Raw genomic sequence first — 20,162 nt, forward strand, 5'->3', positions numbered from 1 at the left:
TCCTTTTAAGGTGATGACTTGGATAATATACTCCTTCAAATTTAAACCTGATTTCCAACTGATTAGCATAGAAAATCTGAAAATTCAATTGTCCCAATGTATGCCAGGTGTTGAAAATATTATCCTACAGTTAATATTTCTTTAATTATGAATTAGCTGAGTGTCATTAGGATAGGGAAGTATATGCTTCCTAAAACTGGTGTCACCACTATTCTGAGATCCAATATGTGCTTGAAATGTGCCAAATACTCTCACTCCTCCTCTCCCTTAGGCCTTGCTGATCTCAAAATTGTTCAAGTTTCCAGTCTGTATTTTAGACAAAGAATAAAATGGTAAGTGTAAGACACAAAAGCATATGGGGAAGAATTTTATTGGTGAACATTTTCTCCTTAAAATTTTTACTTACTAAGTTACATATTTTAGTTACCAATTTATGTATTTTATATTTAAAAAATTGTCTTAGTAGTTTGCCTATTTTAAATCTTCTGCTATTTTTTTTCAAACTCATTATCCTGTCTCTTTAAATCCTTCTTATCTTCTAGGTTTCTGTAAAGTCTTGTCTTTATCTCCCTCTTTTCTTTATCTCTAACATCTCAAACAATTTCCTGAACACTAATTTGTATATTTTTTCTGCATCTCTACAATTTATTCTTATCTTCACCTTATTTTACTTGATCTATTCTCAGAATGATAACATGCACAGGAAAACTGAACTTTTTTGATATACACACTGAAATTACAGACTGTTCCCACTGATTTTGTTTCAAGATACAAACTGGGAAGGGGGGATATTGAAGAAATGGAAACACTAATAAGGATGGCAAATAAATATATTCCCAATGCCTCAAAGTCACTTATCTGAAATTGTATCTCATTATCCATGAAAGTAAATGACACAAGAATCAAGCATTTGAGTTGATTAGTTGAAGAAAATGGTAAAGTTATGGTAGCCTTATTTATTAATGACAGCAAGGTGTGTGTGTGTGTGTGTGTGTGTGTGTGTGTGTGTGTTAAATGGGCGCTGTACTTTTAATGACAGATACCACATTGTTTCTAGTATGCAAACCTTTTAATTGAACAATAAACAGCATTCATTCCAATTGTGTAAATTCAAGAGAGGAAAAGCATTTTTCTGTTTGGTATGTCTCTCTAATTTCCATCAAATTTATTTCCTTAAAAAATCAACAATTTCTATCATCATATAGGTTATTCTCCAGTAGAATTACAAACTGAAGATGAAATTCACTGTCCAGATACTCTGAAAATGCAAACCTCCTGGCATATCCCTCTTCAAAACTTGAACGAGCATTGTGTTACTCTATCTGAAATGTCGCTTGCTAGCTTTATTTTAGACATTTAAATCACTCTTATTTTTCCACTGGGATTGTCAATTTCTTTATGTTTATCTTTTCTGTTTAGAACTGGGAAAGTAGAGGAGAGTAATGGGAAACCACACACAAGCGATAGTGTTTATCCTGGCAGGTTTGACTGATGACCCACAATTGAAAGTTGTGTTATTTGTCTTTCTGCTTCTCACCTACTTGTTGAGTGTCACTGGCAATCTGACCATCATCACACTTACCCTGGTGGATATTCACCTCAAGACCCCCATGTATTTTTTCCTTCGGAATTTTTCCTTCCTAGAAATTTCTTATACTACTACATGCATCCCTAAATTGTTGGTTACTATGGCAACTGGAGACAAAACCATTTCCTTTAATTGTTGTGCAACTCAAGTGTTTTTTGCCTTCCTTCTTGGTGCATCTGAATTTTACTTGCTGGCTGCTATGTCCTATGACCGCTATGTTGCCATCTGTAAGCCTCTGCATTACACAACCATCATGAACAGTAAAGTCTGCATTCAACTTCTCTTCTGTTGTTGGCTTGCTGGATTCTTTACCATCTTTGTACCTCTCCTCCTTGGTGTAAATCTTGACTTTTGTGCCTCCAAAATTATTGACCATTTCTACTGTGATACAACTCCCCTCATGCAGATCTCCTGCTCAGACACACAGCTCATTGAAACCATGGGATTCATTTCTGCGTCAATGACACTCGTGGTCACGTTGGTAATGGTGATAATATCATACACCTTTATTGTGTTAACAATTCTAAAATTCCCTTCAACTAATCAGAAGAAAAAAGCTTTTTCAACATGTTCTTCTCACATGATTGTGATATCCCTTTCTTATGGCAGCTGCATCTTCATGTATGTTAAACCATCAGTCAAACAAAGAATATCTTTTTCCAAGGGAATTGCAGTGCTCAACACTTCCGTGGCTCCACTTTTGAATCCTTTCATCTATACTTTGCGGAACCAGCAGGTGAAAAAAGCCTTCTTGAACATGATACACAAGATCGTTTCCTTCTCAAGCAAATGAATTCCTGTTGCATTTTATATAAAGAAAATGAACAAAGGAACCCCTAATAATATCAAAATATCTAGTAGTAGCTTCCAATACAGTTTCTTCTGGTTTGTTATTTTTTTTTTTTTGCTTTTATGTCTTTGATATTCATCTCTATCTCTTCTTAAGCATTATTTGCAGAAAAATCTTTGTTCCAAAGAATTTAGTTTTCTTTATGTCCTGCAAGAGATACTTTTTTTCCCATCACATCCTTTCCCTGTGAGTATCTGAAAGAAATGGAGTTAAGTTTTCAATCTGTCTCTGTTAGATTTGAATTCTAGTCAAGATTATGAAGTATTTTATTTATTTTATATTTAATGTAACATGCAATGTACAAGTTATTACAGCTCTTTATTTGTACCTATTTACACTCTACTTAAAACTGATATTTATTTATATCTTTTGAATTACTGTTGAATTATATATTTTTGAACCTATATCTTTTGAATAATTTTGAATTACTTATATCTTTTGAATTATTGTTACACACTCTATTTAATGAAATGAAAAGATAATTGCAGCAGAGAATAACCATTAGTGTTGATGATTAAATTAGAAAATAGTTTATTTTGAAAAGATTGTGGGGGCATCTGAATGGCTCAGTAAATTAAGCATTCACCCTTGATTTTGGCACAAGTAATGATCTAATGGGTTGTGAGATCAGGCCCCATGTCACACTCCATGCTTAGTGGGGTGTCTCCTTAAAGATTCTCTCCCTCTGCCCTTACTATCATGCAATCTTGTTCTCTCATTCTCTCTAAAATAAGTAAATCTCTAAAAAAGTAAATAAAACTAAAAAAAATAACATTGTGCATTAGAGTATATTCCATTGAAACTAGTTTAATTTGTGTTAAAGAATTATGAGCAATTACAAATATTTCAGTTAAACCTGACAAATAATATACTAACAATCATAAGAAATTATTGAACAAACCTGCCTCATGAAGGGTGGAGCAGCTTAATAATTTCAGCAAATACCTAAGCTTGGTTTGAGAATTATCCTAATATGCACATCAGCTTTGATGATTTCATGAGTACAAATGTGTTGAAAAAATTATAAATTATTAATCACACATATTCTTGTATCATTTTGAAAGATGAAACTAAGGATAACATTTTTTCTCTTTTATTTACCTTTCCTATAATTGTTTCTTCCCATACATGACATAGATTTAGAAAAGTATCATCTCATTTACTGAATTTAATATCAAATAATAACTAAGTAGATTAATTCAGTTAGCAAAAAATATAATGATATAAAATAATAAATGAATGACTTTTTCTGTGTAGAGTGAAAGTATAGAAAAATACTCAGGATTTATAACTTAAATCTGAAAGTATGGCATTGAAAAAACATGACAAAAATCTATGTTAGGGCGCATGAGTGGCTCAGTGGGTTAAAGCCTCTGCCTTCGGCTCGAGTCATGATCCCAGGGTCTTGGGACCGAGCCCCGCATTGGGCTCTCTGCTCCACGGAGGGCCTGCTTCCTCCTCTCTCTCTGCCTGCCTCCCTGCCTACTTGTGATCTCTCTCTCTGACAAATAAATAAATAAAAATCTTACCAAAAAAAAATCTATTGTTGAGGGAAGCTTTTGGAAATGGGTTACAGTTGACACTGATATTTAGAATGTACTTTAGTCATTACTTTTTCTTTAAATCAACAGAAAATATAATTGTAATGGTTTGCATGTCCTGACATTTAAAAATATTCATATAGTATGGAATCAAATTAAAAATAATCAGGTAAATTTCATTTTGGCAAATAGGAACTATATAAGTTTCAAAAGACAGATTATCTCTCAGGATATGATAATAGCTAAGCTGATCTGTTACATGATATAGCTAATATTTTAAGCAGAAAAAAATACTTGATTGTGATCAGATTCTGAAAAAGTGTCTTTCTTTGGTTGTCTGCATTTTTAAAAAAATCACCTCGTAATAACATTACAGTTTAGTAAGTTTAACTTAATTATTTTTATTTGCATTTTTTATTTCAATTCTAGTTATTTAGCATATATAGTAAAATTGGTTTCAAGATAGAGTTTAGTGATCCATCACTTACATGTAAGTGCACTTACAGTGCTCATCACAAGTCCCCTCCTTAATACCCATCACCCATTTAGCCCAGCCACCACCAACCTCCCACAGTTTAATCACTTTTATTGGAAAGTTTGGATAAGAGTCATAGATGGTAAATAATCACTCAATGGATATGGAATTCATTTGGATTAGAAAAACAGAGGAGACTTTTCTGTAAATTTTTATTTTCCTCTTTCTATTTCTAGAGTATAATGTTGAACATGATGGAGAATATCAATCTGCCAAATCCCTACCTAAATGTTTTAATGTATTCCCTCTGTCAAAATTTCTCCTTCTTGGAAATCTCACTAATACTGATTTATATTCCTAAATTGTTGATAACTCCCTTGACCAAAGAGTAAACATTTCCCTAGAGTGTTGATACAACTTAATTATTTTTTCTTCATCTTTTTGGGAGCTTCGGAATTGTGTGTTCATATGTCCTACAACTACTCTTTTTGGTCTGCAACACACTGAGCCACTTTATCATTATGCCCAGAAAAATGTACTACCAACTTGTATCAAGTTGTATTAGTACATGGGAAGTAGATTCATCTTTTAACATACTTTGAGGCACAGATCAAAGTTCACTTAATAGTATTTGGATATCTAATTGTTTCAGCAGTAAGTGCTGAATACTATTCCATATCCACTGAATCACTAAAGAAAAACTCTCTGAGACAGAAAACAGAAAACAATAGCAAAAACCAATGAAGACAGAAGTCAAATCTTTAGGACATAAATATAATTGATATATCTCTAGTTAGGTTCATCAGGGAAAAATAGAAGACACAAATTTTTGATGTTAGGACTATAATATGACTTCACTACAGATCTTGGGGATATTGAAAAAACAATGACATAATATGAACCAGATTTTGGCAAAAATAGATAATTTATATGAAATTGATAAAATACTTGTGAACCATAAACTTCTAAAGCAGTCATAAGGGATTTATAAATGGAGAACTCTATAATAGCTAAAGTAAATGATTCATAGTTAGAAATGTTTCCCCCCAGCATACACACACACACACACACACACACACACACACACACAAATCTAGGTTTAAATGGCTTCACTTATAAATTATACCAAAAATTTCTAAAAATATACTATGTACACATTCTCCAAAAAACTGGAAGAGAGAATATTCAATTCATTTCTAAGCCATCATTATCATTACACAAAACAAGGACAAGGAATTAAAAGAAAAAATATCTGGGCTCTCTACTCTGTTGCACTGGTCTATGTGTCTGTTTTTATGCCAGTACTGTGCTGTCTTAGTGATCACAGCTTTGTAGTAAAGCTTGAAATCAGGTAGCATGATTCCCCGTGTTTTATTTTTGTTTTTCAACATTTCCTTGGCGATTCGGGGTCTCTTCTGATTCCACACAAATTTTAGGATTATTTGCTCCAGCTCTTTGAACAATACCGGTGGAATTTTGATCGGAATGGCCTGAAAAGTATGGATTGCTCTAGGCAGTATAGACATTTTAACAATGTTTATTCTTCCAATCCAAGAGCATGGAATGGTCTCCCACTTTTTGTGTCTTCTTCAATTTCTTTCATGAGTGTTCTGTAGTTCCTCAAATACAGATCCTTTACCTCTTTGGTTAGGTTTATTCCCAGGTATCTTATGGTTCCTGGTGCTATAGCAAATGGAATCAATTCTCTAATTTCCCTTTCTGTATTTTCATTGTTATTGTATAAGAAAGCCACTGATTTCTGTACATTGACTTTGTATCCTGCCACGTTGCTGAATTGCTGTATGAGTTCTTGTAGTTTGGGGGTGGAGTCTTTTGGGTTTTCCATATAAAGACTCATGTCATCTGCGAAGAGAGAGAGTTTGACTTCTTCATTACCAATTTGGATACCTTTTATTTCTCTTTGTTGTCTGATTGCCGTTGCTAGGACTTCTAATACTATGTTGAACAAGAGTGGTGAGAGTGGGCATCCTTGTCGTGTTCTTGATCTCAACGGGACGTCTTCAATAAATGGTACTGGGAAAACTGGACAGCTATATGTAGAAGAATGAAACTCAACCATTCTCTTACACCGTACACAAAGATAAATTCAAAATGGATAAAAGACCTCAATGTGAGACAGAAATCCGTCAGAATCCTAGAGGAGAACATAGGCAGTAATCTCTTCAATATCAGCCACAGCAACTTCTTTCAAGATATGTCTCCAAAGGCAAAGGAAACTAAAGCGAAAATAAACTTTTGGGACTTCATCAAAATCAAAAGCTTCTGCACAGCAAAAGAAACAGTCAACAAAACAAAGAGGCAACCCACGGAATGGGGGAAGAGATTGCAAATGACAGTACAGACAAAAGGTTGATATCCAGGATCTATAAAGAACCCCTCAAACTCAACACACACAAAACAGAAAATCATATAAAAAAAATGGGCAGAAGATATGAACAGACACTTCTCCAATGATGACATACAAATGGCTATCAAACACATGAAAAAATGTTCATCATCACTAGCCCTCAGGGAGATTCAAATTAAAACCACATTGAATTATCACCTTACACCAGTTAGAATGGCCAAAATCAGCGAGACAGGAAACAGCATGTGTTGGAGGGGATGTGGAGAAAGGGGAACCCTCTTCCACTGTTGGTGGGAATGCAAGTTGGTGCAGCCTCTTTGGAGAACAGTGTGGAGATTCCTCAAGAAATTAAAAATAGCACTTCCCTATGACCCTGCAATTGCACTCCTGGGTATTACCCCAAAGATACAGATGTAGTGAAAAGAAGGGCCATTTGTACCCCAATGTTTATAGCAGCAATGGCCATGGTCGGCAAACTGTGGAAAGAACCAAGATGTCCTTCAATAGACTAATGGATTAGGAAGATGTGGTCCATATAAACTATGGAATATTATGCCTCCATCAGAAAGGACGAATACCCAACTTTTGTAGCAACATGGATGGGACTGGAAGAGATTATGCTGAGTGAAATAAGTCAAGCAGAGAGATTCAATTATCATATGGTTTCACTTATTTGTGGAGCATAACAAATATCATGGAGGACATGGGGAGTTATAGAGGAGAAGGGAGTTGGGGGAAATTGGAAGGGGAGGTGAACCATGAGAGACTATGGACTCTGAAAAACAATCTGAGGGTTTTGAAGAGTCATCAGGGTGCGAGGTTGGGGGAACCAGGTGGTGGGTATTAGAGAGGACACGGATTGCATGGAGCACTGGGTGTGGTGCAAAAATAATGAATACTGTTATGCTTAAAATAAATAAAAAATAAATTAAAAAAGAAAAAATAAATTCAGAAAATATTACTTATGAATACAGATAAAAATTTTTAAAATATATAAAAATTAAATCCAATAACATATTAAAATGATAGTATACAATGATCAAGTGGGGTTTACTCGTAAAATTCTCTGCCCATTTAACATTAGAAAATATATTGATGTAATCCTTAACATGCATACACAAATGCATCAAACAGTATGAGAAAAAAATATTAGCATTGAAAAGAGAAATAGACAAATCCTTATCATAGAAATGTCAACAATTCTATTCAAAATGGGCAGAAGTGCAGGCATAAAATTGGTAAGGACACAGTTGGACTCAACAACACCAAGAATCAACTGTATGTAATCAACATCTATAGACTATTTCAACCAACAACAGCTATATACCTTTTTTCCCCAAGCTCACCAAGACAGATCACATTCTGGGGCCTAAAACACACTGTAAAAATTTTGAAAACTAGAACTGACACAATATTGGCTTACAAATGACATGGTATTAAACTATAAATAAATAAAAAGAATGAATGAGAAATCTTAAATTATGTATAGATTAAATAACACATCTAAATAACACATGGATTAAAAAAAATCTCTAGAGAAATTTAAAACTTCTATATTTATTATTTATTTATTTTTATTTTTTATTATGTTCAATTAAACAACATATAGTATGATGCAGTGTTCAATGATTCATTTGCTGTGGAATAGCATGGAGGACCATAAGGGAAGGGAGGGAAAACTGAATGGGAAGAAATTTAAACATTTTTAAATAAATGAAAAGAAATATTTATTTATTTATTTATTTTATAGATTTTATTTATTTATTTGACTGAGAACACAAGAAGGCAGAGAGGCAGGAAGAGAGAGAGAGAGAGAGAAGCAGGCTCTGCACTGAGCAGAGAGCCCGATGTGGGGCTCGATCCCAGGACCCTGGGATCATGACCTGGGCCGAAGGCAGAGGCTTCAACCCGCTGAGCCACCCAGGCGCATCAAAAGAAATATTTATTAATGTTTGTGGGGTGCAGTGAAAGCAATGCTTAGAGGGAATTATATCATCCGATGTATCTACTAGAAAAGAAGAGAAATCTAGAATCAGTTAACTGTTTCCACTGTAGGATATGGCAATTAAAAGGATAAAAATAAGGAAGCCCTATGAACAGTTCTAAAATTTGATAACCTAAATGAAAGTGACCATTCTTTGAAAGAAACAATTTGCCAAAACTCACATAGTAATAATCCAAAAAAGGTTTATATCTATTAAAAATTCACTTAATAATTAATTACCTTCTAAAACAGATAGCATCAAGCATTCCATGTTCATAGTTTCTTAGAATACTATTGATACCACCCAAAACAATTTATAGATTTAGTTCAATTTCTATCTAATTCTAATAATATTACTTCTTTTCAAAAATGGAAAACAAACAAACATAAAAACCAGAAAAGTTGATTCTCAGATTCAAATAGTACTGCAAGGAAACCTGAATATCCAAATCCATCCTGAAAAGAAGAAAAAAGTGAGAAGACTCACATATCCCAGTATCAAAGATCTACAATGTGGAGTAATTGGAATGCTTTATATTGTTAGTGGGAACGTAAAATTGTGTAGTCACTATGGAAAAGTTTGGCACCATATGTAGGCTAGAGATGTTAAGGTCAAGTTTGTGTTATGTTAAAAGGTGGAGTCCACTGAAATCTGACTTACGGAATAGCAAAGGCTATCATGAAAAGTAATAGAGATATATAGACTTTTTAAAAAAAGATTTTATTTATATATTTATTTGTCAGAGAGAACAAGAGAGTACAAGCAGGGGAAGAAGTCAAGGGAAAAAGAGAAGCAGTCTCCCCTCTGAGCAGGGAGCCCAATGCAGGACTCAATCCCAGGACCCCGGGATCATGACCTGAGCTGAAGGCAGATGCTTAACCACCTGAGCCACCCAGGCACCCTAAAATACAGGCTTCTTTGGTTTCTTTCCTTGCTTTTATCTTTATACAGCTCTATTAATGCAATGTGTTATCTTTTTGTGAACCTTGGATTAAAAGAAAACAAATTCAGAGAGTTTGATAGAGTTAGTGAATTTTTGAGTAAAAATTATATGAGTGAAGATTTAGGGGATGTTACTGCTGACTAACAGAATATTAAAGGAGGTTGGTTGTCCACAGCAATGTATTTATGAGGATATTAAGAGAGTAGGTATCTCTGTAACCTTTTCTCTTTAATTCTCATTTTTCCCCCTCTTCTCCCATTAATCCCTCTTCTTCATAGAAATAAGCTGTGAGAAACCACACAGAAGTGACACCTTTTATTCTTCTTAAAATGGCCAATGATCTACAATTACAAGTGGTTATTTTTTCTCCACTTTATTTTTGTCTTTACCTACATCTTGAGTGTCACTGGGAATCCAACCATAATCACACTCACCCTGATGGACTCTGATCCAAAGACATCCATGTATTTCTTTCTCCAGAATTTCTAATTTTTAGAAATATCATTCACAACTATGCATCCCCAAATTTCTTGTCAGTATAACAACAGGTAATAAGGAAGTAGGAAAGCTGAAGGGACTCCATTTCAGAAAGACTCCATCCCTGCTGTTTTATGCTAAGACCCGTTTACTCATGTTTCATATATCACCTCTGAACAAGCCAAAGAAGCTATGTTCCCACCTCAAGGGAGAAGAAGAAAATTCAACATTCTCTGGGTTTTGTCCTACTCCCCCAAACACCTGGTAACATCCAAGAAGAGTCAGATTCCAGACACGTTCCAGGACATTAGCTTTAAACAGATTTTGCTGACCCCAGCATCAACACCCTTATCTTTGGTAATTCATAGAATAATCCCTGTTATTCACCTGATGCTCACTTTTCCCTGGATTCCTAGAGAAACACACACCCTAGACAATTTTCTAATATAAACGCCTGGCCCCCAAAAACAACAAAAAGACTCATTCTCCTTTCCTTTCCAAGTCTGCCAGTCACTCTGTCTACTATTCTGTCTGTCACTTACACTAGTCAATAAACTCTGTTTCTGCTTTCTCTGGCTCACATTTGAGTTCTATCATGTGGGAAGTCAAGGACCATCTTGGCTGGTCCTGTGGGACCCTCCCCTGCGTCCTTGGACCAAGTCTGCCTGCATCAATAAGACCATTTCTTACAACAGTTGTACAGCATAGCTGTTTTACACTGGCGTGGATGCAGACAAACTTTTTCTTCTGGTTCCTTAAGCCAATGTTTATCTTTGGACTAGTACTTTACAGACTCTGGGAAGACTTCCTTAAAGATCTCAGTAGTTATACTTAAGCTATTTGAATAATGAGACCTTTATTGTTGAATAAAACGGTTCAAATAAGTTTACTATTTTAATGATCTAAACAACAATCTTGTTTTTAGAGGGACTGAATTTCCTAATTATGAGGCTTCCAAGGAAATGGAAAATAAAATTATAACAATAGAGCATAGAAAAAATGTATTTAGTAGTCTTAGAAGATTCTCAGAATCATTGAATGAAATGGAATTTCATTTTTGCCTCAGGTCATGATCCCGGGTCCTGGGATCAAGCCCTTCATCAGGCTCCCTGGAAGCCCGCTTCTCCCTCTCCCTCAGCCTCCACTCTGCTTATGCTATCTCTGTCTCAAATAAATAAACAAAATCTTAAAAAATTAAATGAATTATTTTTTTTTTGTTTTTATAGCAAGGCTGTGATTTGTAAATTCATTACAATTGCTTTTGAGAAACACATCTTTTGTAACATATCCCAGAAGATTTCTTTCACCTGCTGGTTCCTTAGGGTATAAATGAAGGGGTTTAGTAAAGGGGCAAGTGAGCTATACAGCAAAGCTATGCCTTTGGATATAGTCACCCTTTCTTTGGCAGATGGCTTAATATACACAAAGATGCAGCTCCCATAAGTCATGGAGACAACAATCATATGGGAAGTACAAGTGGAAAAAGCTTTGGTCCTTTGCTATGCCGAAGGGAATTGCATAATGGTGTTCATGATGCAAGTGTAGGAGAGAATCACTAACACCAATGTGACCACAAGTGTCACCACAGCAAAGATAAAAGACATCAATTCTAGGACATGTGTATCTGGGCAGGATATCTGCAGGATAGGAGAAGTTTCACACATAAAATGATCATTATTTTGGAAGCACAGAAATTGAGCTTGAGGGACGCCTGGGTGGCTCAGTTGGTTAAGCGGCTGCCTTCGGCTCAGGTCATGATCCCAGGGTCCTGGAATCGAGTCCCACATCGGGCTCCTTGCTTGGCAGGGAGCCTGCTTCTCCCTCTGCCTCTGCCTGCCTCTCTGTCTGCCTGTGCTCGCTTGCTCTCTCTCCCTCTGTCTCTGACAAATAAATAAATAAAATCTTAAAAAAAAAAAAAAGAAAGAAGAAATTTGAGCTTGAGTCCCATAAGCATTGGGGGAAAGATGATTAGGAATCTGGTTAGCCAAGAGGAAAGTACAAGCCAATAGCACACTATGCTGTTCATAATGACTGGATAATGCAAGGGTTTACAGATGGCAACACAGCGGTCATAGGACATAGCAGCCAGAAGGTAAAACACCGTAACTCCCAGTAAAAGAATAAAAAACAATTGAGCTGCACAATTATTATATGAGATGGTTTTTTCTCTAGTCACGATGGTTATCAAGTATCTGGGAATACATACTGCTGTGAATATGATTTCTAAAAAAGAGAAGTTATGGAGAAAGGAATACATTGGTGTCTTGAGGTGAGGATCTAGCAGGGTGAGGAGGATAATGATTAAGTTCCCCATCAGGCTCAATGTGTAATTAAGAAAGAGAAACATGAAAATCACAATTTGCAATAGTGGATCATCTGTCAGTCCCAGGAGAATGAACTCTATTTCCATTGATTGGTTTTTCATTTCTCTTAATATGAACCTTAACAAATATGCATAAGAAAAAAAGACAAAAAATTAAACATACACATGAATATAATATATTGTAGTGTAATATAAATTTTCTCATATATATATAAATACACACATTAACCTATATATAAATATATATAAACCTAAATACATATGAATAAGCCTGTGTATATAAATTAACATAATTATATAGAAATTAACCTAAATATATACAAACTAAATAAATGTATATATACTAATTACACATCGTAACTAAACATATATGTTAACCTAGATATTTATATATTTACCTGATGCAAGAGAAAGGTATATATTCTCAAATTTATCTATTTGGAAAGGATTTCTCCTGTCTGAAATTTGTGATGATTCGTAATTACATGCTAGGACAATACTAAGTTCTTTTTCATCTATTAGTTCTCTTTATTATAATATTTCTCACAGTTTTTTCTCTGGAAATTGAATATTTTCTTTGGTTAATATGAATTTTTTTACCCATTCCTCCTTAATGGACTCAACTTTGCATAAATAATTTAAATAAAAGAATATGAGTTATTTTAAATGTATTTTTCTTTTTTATTCTCCCTGTGCAAATACACTATGTTGTTTTGTGGTTTGGAGTATCAGGGTGATTTGCACAATCAGGATATACATTTATATTACAAATCCTGTGATAGGCAATGACTAAGCAGCACTGATTTCCATTAATTTGGTAAAGTGAAATTTTTTCTGCACCTAGAGTACACAATTATTATTATGAATTTTTTTCACTGGCTTTGCTATAGTAAAATGGACAGTTGTTTTTCAGTATATATAACAAACACAACAAAGCAAAACATGACAAAAACAAACAAATTTTTTTTTTTGTTTTGTTTAAAGACAGCCCGATGTGGGGCTCGATCCCAGGACCCTGGGATCATGACCCGAGCCGAAGGCAGAGGCTTTAACCCACTGAGCCACCCAGGCACCCACAAACAACATATTTTAATAAAACATATTCTGTATTTTTTTATTTTTTTATAAACATGTATTTTTATCCCCAGGGGTACAGGTCTGTGAATCGCCAGGTTTACACACTTCACAGCACTCACCAAAGCACATACCCTCACCAATGTCCATATTCTGTATTTTTTTAATTAACCTTTTTGAGGTTCCTACATGTGTCTACATAATTTGAGTCACTCCTTTATTTTACTTTCCCAATATTCTTTGTAGAATTGTTGAATACTAACAGAAATTATTGTAGGGAAGTGAAATCTGCTACCCCAAAATGTGTCTCTTTGGCATGATCATTAATTTAAGCTAATTATTTTTGATAAATGGAAGACAGCATGTTTATCCTTTTACCTCCTTTTTTTTTCCCCCTTTACAACCTTTTACCTCCTCCTCAAATGTCTGAAAGAATTTAGATAATGCTCCAAATTTAGATAATGCTCTCTGCTCCAAAAGGGAACCATCACCATAAACAACTACAATGTAATATGAAGTAGGTGTGATAGAGAGGGAGGAATTTAGTAAAGTCTGTTAAAATTCTTCTGTATATCCCACTGTTTCCGTGTGGCCCAGCAAACATTTGTTTCCCAAACATTTATTCTTTTTTGTTTTCCTTTGAATTGTCTTCCTTCTCTTTGAAGTCCCAGACCTCCACATACTTCTTTGACCAGAATGGCATATAAGACTCAATTGTCTTATATGAGACAATTATTCCCATATTCTCATGGAACCACCCCATGTACATACATCCCATGTATTTGCAATTAATCTCATTTTCTCCTATTAATCTGTCTCATGTCACTTTAATTCTTAAACCAGCCAAAAGAATCTTGAATATTAGGGTAACATTTTCCCTCCCTAAGATAATATTAACCCGTTCTTTTTAAGTATAAGAATTCTGCTTATTTCCATGTCATACCATTCTCTTTTATGTGAAACATGCCAGTCTGTTTCATTATATGCATTACCTGCAGACTTATAAAGGAAATGGTTTGCTAAAGCACTCTGTTATTTTTATTCTTTTGCATTTGTCTTATTAATATTGCTGCATATATATTAGTTTTTCTTATTTGGGGAAAGATAAAACTGTTCCATGCTCAAAGTGCTTTTCTGAAACAGATTTTAGGGAATAGCTTTAATATTTTAATAGCAATTGAAGACTTGCAATCTTCAACTACTGTGTGACCACAAAGTTTTATATAAAAATATATGTTTATATCCTTGTTATAACTCCCATCTCTCTATTCTTATTTGAAAAGCTATGGTCCAGGAGTTAGCATACAATTTCTGTTACCACGTGGATCTAACAGACTGTTCTAGAACTATGGTATTTCAGATTTTAGAAAAGAGATGCTCAGCATTTTTCCACATTATTTTACTCAGTAAAATAATTGATGAAGAGAATCAGAAGAAATGAAAGTTACATGTAACTATATATGAATAGAATAGATTACAACATCTGTTAATACACAACCATTAAAAAAAACAAAAACAAAAACCTGTAAACCTTAAAAATGTGTAGTCAAATTCAACTACCTGAATGGCACTTGTGCACTTAACTTAATTTCTGAGTTTGAAGTAAAGTTCAAATTATAGTCTCCTTACCTTCTGGCGTCTACTGCATCTAGTGTCCCCTTATATGCACATGCGAGAGATTTATGTTAAAATAATTAATCATGATTTTACTCTCTTATCATCACATTTTACTTTATAAGCTGAATATTTCCTATCAATGATTTTTGTGGGAGGGACCATGAACATATGGTCCTTCTGTAAAGAATTTCCACATCCCTCAAATTTATACTCACTTTGAAGTTCAGAACTCAAGTATTAATAATTTTAATGGACGTCCATCTTCTTTTCCAGATAACTTGCATTTTGTGAAAGCTGGTTGTTATAATTGCTATCATTCAAAGCCTCAAAATCAGTAGTTATACATTAAAATAAAATAAAGTGAGGCAACTAAAAAAACTCGGGGCATCATCTGATGAAAGTTAAGCAACTATTCTGAAACTCCATATTGCTTTCTATCCACTTATGAAATGCTGCAGCTTTATCATTTTCTATTTACTACTGACTCAAGGGTTCTACTGAAATAAACTAAAGAGGAAAAAAAAAAACAACTTTGGATCAAAGTTCCAAAAATATTAATTACTGGCAATAAAAAACACTATTGTAATCTACCTTAAACAAAAGCTGAAGTGAAAGTATCCCAGAGGAGTATCATTAATAATTTAGAATAATGGATGAAATATTTAACAGGATCATCAGCAGTTCACTGTCCTGGGGCAATATGGAAAAATCCCAGGCTGGATTGTACAAGCCCAAGACACAGCCTTGTTTCCAATTAGCAACAGAAGTAATTTTAGACTTTATTTTAAACTATTTCACACACTGACACCTGGTAGTGTATTTATTTACAAGTAACAAGCATTTTATCATATTAATAGGTTGAGGTTTCAATTGGATATTTGGTGAAATTATTTTGATCCTTCAAGTGAACTGAATTTTAGCCATTAAATATACTTTATGATAATGCCCAAACCTGGAGATGATCCAATTTCCATCATCTGGTAAGTACTTTAAAAAATTATGGCATGTACATGCAATGCAATAAATTAGTCAGATTAAAAAAAATGATTGAGTCTTCAAAATATTACACTAAGTGAAAGAAGCCATATACAATGTCTACATATTCTGTGATTCTATTTCTATAATTCTGAAAAACACTGAACTATAGGGTTAGAAATCTGATCAGTGGTTTTAGGGGCTGATTGTGAGAAGTGATTGACTGCAAAAGTGTCATGAGAAAACTGTGTAGGATAATGGAACTATTTTATATCTTGATTATAATGGTGGTTGCTTGATTATATATGTTTTTCAGAGTTCCTCAAACTATATACTCCCCAAAAGGTGACCTTTTTTTTGTAGTTAATTCTATCTCAATAATCTACCAAATACATTTGGATGTGACTTGACTTTTTATTAGACTACTAGTAAAATTACTTAGATGTGTGCTGTTCAATAAGATAGCCACAGGCCACAGTGGATATATACACTTAAACTTAAAGTAATAAACATTAAATTAAAAATTAAATTTTCATTTCCTCAGCTGGGGCCATGGGATGGGTCTTTGCTACTGTGCTAAGATCTAAAATTACCAAAATTAACAGTAATTTATCATCCCAGCCTTCTTCTGGAAGTTACAGGACTTCACTAAACCCTAGAGTTCTAAACTGATTATATCAGACAGATGTTACCAGTGGAAATGTTGTCTAGGTGGGGAGACAGATTCCAGGTGCTTGCCTCTCAAGCGGCAATTCCCTCAAGGACCTACTGATTTTCATGACAAGCTTGTAAACTCCAAGTAAATAACGTAGTAGACTGGAACAGAGTCATATTTAAATTTAATATACTCCCTTTTTTTCCTACATTAATCAGTGTATCAGGTATCAGATTTTATATAACCATTCCTGGGGCACATGTGTGGCTTAGTGGGTTAAGCCTCTGCCTTTGGTTCAGGTCATGATCTCAGGGTCCTGGGATCGAGCCCCACATCAGGCTCTCTGCTCAGCTCTCTGCTCTCTCCTCTCTCTCTCTGCCTGCCTCTCTGCATACTTGTGATCTCTATCTGTCAAATAAATAAATAAAATCTTTATAAATAAATAAATAACCATTCTCTAATATTTTTGAACACAATATGTATATTCAAATTTTGTAGATAACTCTAATATTGATTTCTTTTATTAAAAGGAGAAAACTATATCCTTAATATATTCATTTAATTTGGTGAGTTTTTCTTTTCTTTTCTTCTTTTTTTTTTTTTTTTTTGGCCTTGTTTTGTATGTGATTCATTGGGCTACAGATACACATAGAAAGGAATTACTTCTAATCTTGTGACAACAATTTCTTTGTTTTCTTATAGTCATACATTTGTCTAATTTTACATACTCTATTTAGAATTTAAAAAACTGTAATAAATGCTACTAAAAAACTACTAGTTTGCAAGAAAATATGAATGCATATGATAGCCATGGGTAGACTACTTGAAAGTCTTCATTTTTCAATCTCAGCTCCAAACTACTTAGCTATATTGTAACAGTCTACTTGGTTGATCATTCCAGCATTTATTTCCTACTTGACTAAAAGGAGATGGTAAGAGCATTCTTATATTATGGAGTTGTTTTAACTTTGATGAGAAGGTATTTGTACTATGCATAGCACTTAGTAGTAGTCAATGTACAGTATAATTTGTCAATTTAATTATCACACTATGAAATATAAAGCTAAAGAAACAAACTTGGAGAATTATGTAAAACAACTTTGATGCTATGAATCAGGATATATTATTTCTAAAACATTGACTTCTAAAAAAATGATCACAAGAATTTTAACTTTACATCTCTGTCCATGACCCTGGTCACCATACTAATCATTGCCCTCTTAGCAAACTCATAAAGGTAAGTAACCAGAATAATGAGAATATAATCTGCTGGTGAAGAGATGGTGATGATAATGTAGCTGAAAGTGGTAGACTCATAATGGTCTCCTAAAATAAGGAGACCTAATCTCTGGAACCTGCAAATATTACCCAATTAAAAAAAAAAAAAAAAGTCTTTGCAGATATGATTAAGTTAAAGATCTTAAAATGGAGAGATTATCCTGGTTTATCCACATAGGTTTTAAATGTAACTACAAGTATCCTTATTAAAAGAGAGGCAGAGGCAGAGAGGTATTTGAGACAGAAAGAAGAGAAAATAATCTAAACACAGAGGCAGAGATTTGATAATGTGACCACAAACCAAAGAACACTAGTTGCCTCCAGAAGTAGGTAGAGGCAAGGAATGGAACTTCCCTAATGTCTTTTGGAGAGACCCAGCTCAGTGGGCCTCTCCCCCTCCCACACAGAGAAGCAAAGCAGCAGGATGCTGCATTCACCAAGTATACTGAACAAATTGTCCCAATGTACCCCCTTCACTTCTGGTGAAAATAGGAGTGGGCAATATTTTTTTTTTCTTTTGTCTTATTGTTTATTTTATTTTATTTTTTATTTTTCCTCTTACAGTTTTCTGTTTGGTTTTTATTTCCTTTTCTCACTTCAATTTAGTTCTCTTTTATTTTTGTTCAGGACTCTTTTTTCTTTTCTTTTTCTGTTTTTCCTTTTTTTTCTATTTCTTTGGAATCAGTCTATAGTATTTTTGAGTGTCTGTTGTTGTTTTTGCTGTTGTCATTGTTGTTCTGCTTCCTTTTCTTTTTGGATCAGCCTTCCCCACACATACAACTTTTTTTTTCTTTTTCTTTCTTGCTTTTTTCCTAGGCTTTTTCAACAAACAAATCAATGCATACCTCAATAATGGCCAAAACTCTCCCCACTGCAAACAAGAAGGAACTCTGCAGAGGACTGACCAGTGAGAGAAAACAGCCAAAACACAACAGCAGAGTGCACACAGCATACACCAGAAACACTTTCCAAAGTGCCAGGCCCTGGACACTGTATGACCTCTTTTTAATTTAGCACTACTCTGAGGTAACAACATTTTATAACATGCAAAAGATAGAAACTTAGCCAAGATGACAAAATGGAGGAATTCTCCCCTAAAGAAAGGTCAGGAAGAGATCACAGCCAGATACTTGCTCAAAGCAGATATAAACAATATATCTGAACAAGAATTTAGATCAACAGTCATAAGACTACTAGAAGGACTTGAAAAAAGAATACAAGACATGAGAGAAACCCTTGCTGCAGAGATCTAAAAACTAGTCAGGCTGAAATAAAAAAAAAAAAAAGCTACAATAGAGATGCAAACAAAGTAGATATAATCACTACAAGGATTAAAGAAGCACAGGAGAACATATGTGATATAGAAGGTAAGATTATGGAACATAATGAACCTGAAAAGAAGAGGAGAAAGATAGCTAGTTGATCACTAAGGTAGACATAGGGAACTCAGTGATTCCATAAGCAAAATAATATCCCAATCATAGAAGGGGCAGGAGGTAAAAAGGACTAGAGAGGAACAGAGACAATCCATAGGAACAGCTAACTTACAGGCACTAAATTTATATTTCATTAATTACTCTGACTGTAAATGGCAACATGTCCTCTTTTACTAGCATGTAAACTGTGTAGATATTGCATGTCCCACTCCCTCCAATATGTTCTTGGTCAGAGCCCATTCAAACCAGGCACAAGCCTGGCAGGGTGCAAGCAGACTTGACAGGGGCCAGTACCACTCCAAGGTGCCTGGAGTCAAGGGAATATAAGCACACATCCCTCAGACTTACCCCTAGCAGTGGGCTGGGAGAAGACAGTTGGACTGATTGCAGGCCCCACCCACCAATGAAAGCTTCTCAGGGGACAACACAGGGAAATCCCCTTGCAGTTTGGTGCTACTGCATCTCTGACAAACACTTGGTCTGACTAAATTCAGCACAAGGTAGCCCCAGATTGATCCACTAATACCACAGGGAGACAACACTGCCCACAAGAGGCAAAGAGAGCCACTAAGATGAT

The 20,162-nt window shown here is 34.6% G+C and overlaps 2 protein-coding genes across 2 annotated transcripts; one reads left to right on the forward strand and one right to left on the reverse strand.

The window, feature by feature from the left end:
- Window positions 1-1,442: 1,442 nt before the first annotated feature.
- On the forward strand, window positions 1,443-2,381 carry LOC116592451 (olfactory receptor 6C74-like). Its single transcript, XM_032345648.1, has one exon. The coding sequence runs from the start codon at window positions 1,443-1,445 to the stop codon at window positions 2,379-2,381; it is 939 nt and encodes a 312-aa protein (XP_032201539.1).
- A 9,066-nt stretch (window positions 2,382-11,447) lies between these two features.
- LOC116593570 (olfactory receptor 6C6-like) lies at window positions 11,448-12,652 on the reverse strand. The gene is given in 3 exon segments (XM_032347862.1): window positions 11,448-11,902; window positions 11,905-11,933; window positions 12,171-12,652. Coding segments are annotated over 3 exon segments (966 nt in total).
- Between the last annotated feature and the right edge of the window lie 7,510 nt (window positions 12,653-20,162).

The sequence above is a fragment of the Mustela erminea genome, chromosome 6, assembly GCF_009829155.1.
Source record: "Mustela erminea isolate mMusErm1 chromosome 6, mMusErm1.Pri, whole genome shotgun sequence".
Classification (NCBI taxonomy): Eukaryota; Metazoa; Chordata; class Mammalia; order Carnivora; family Mustelidae; genus Mustela; species Mustela erminea.

Coding starts and splice junctions, on each gene's coding strand:
- LOC116592451 (XM_032345648.1), top strand. CDS start 1,443: ATGGGAAACCACACACAAGCGATAGTGTTTATCCTGGCAGGTTTGACT.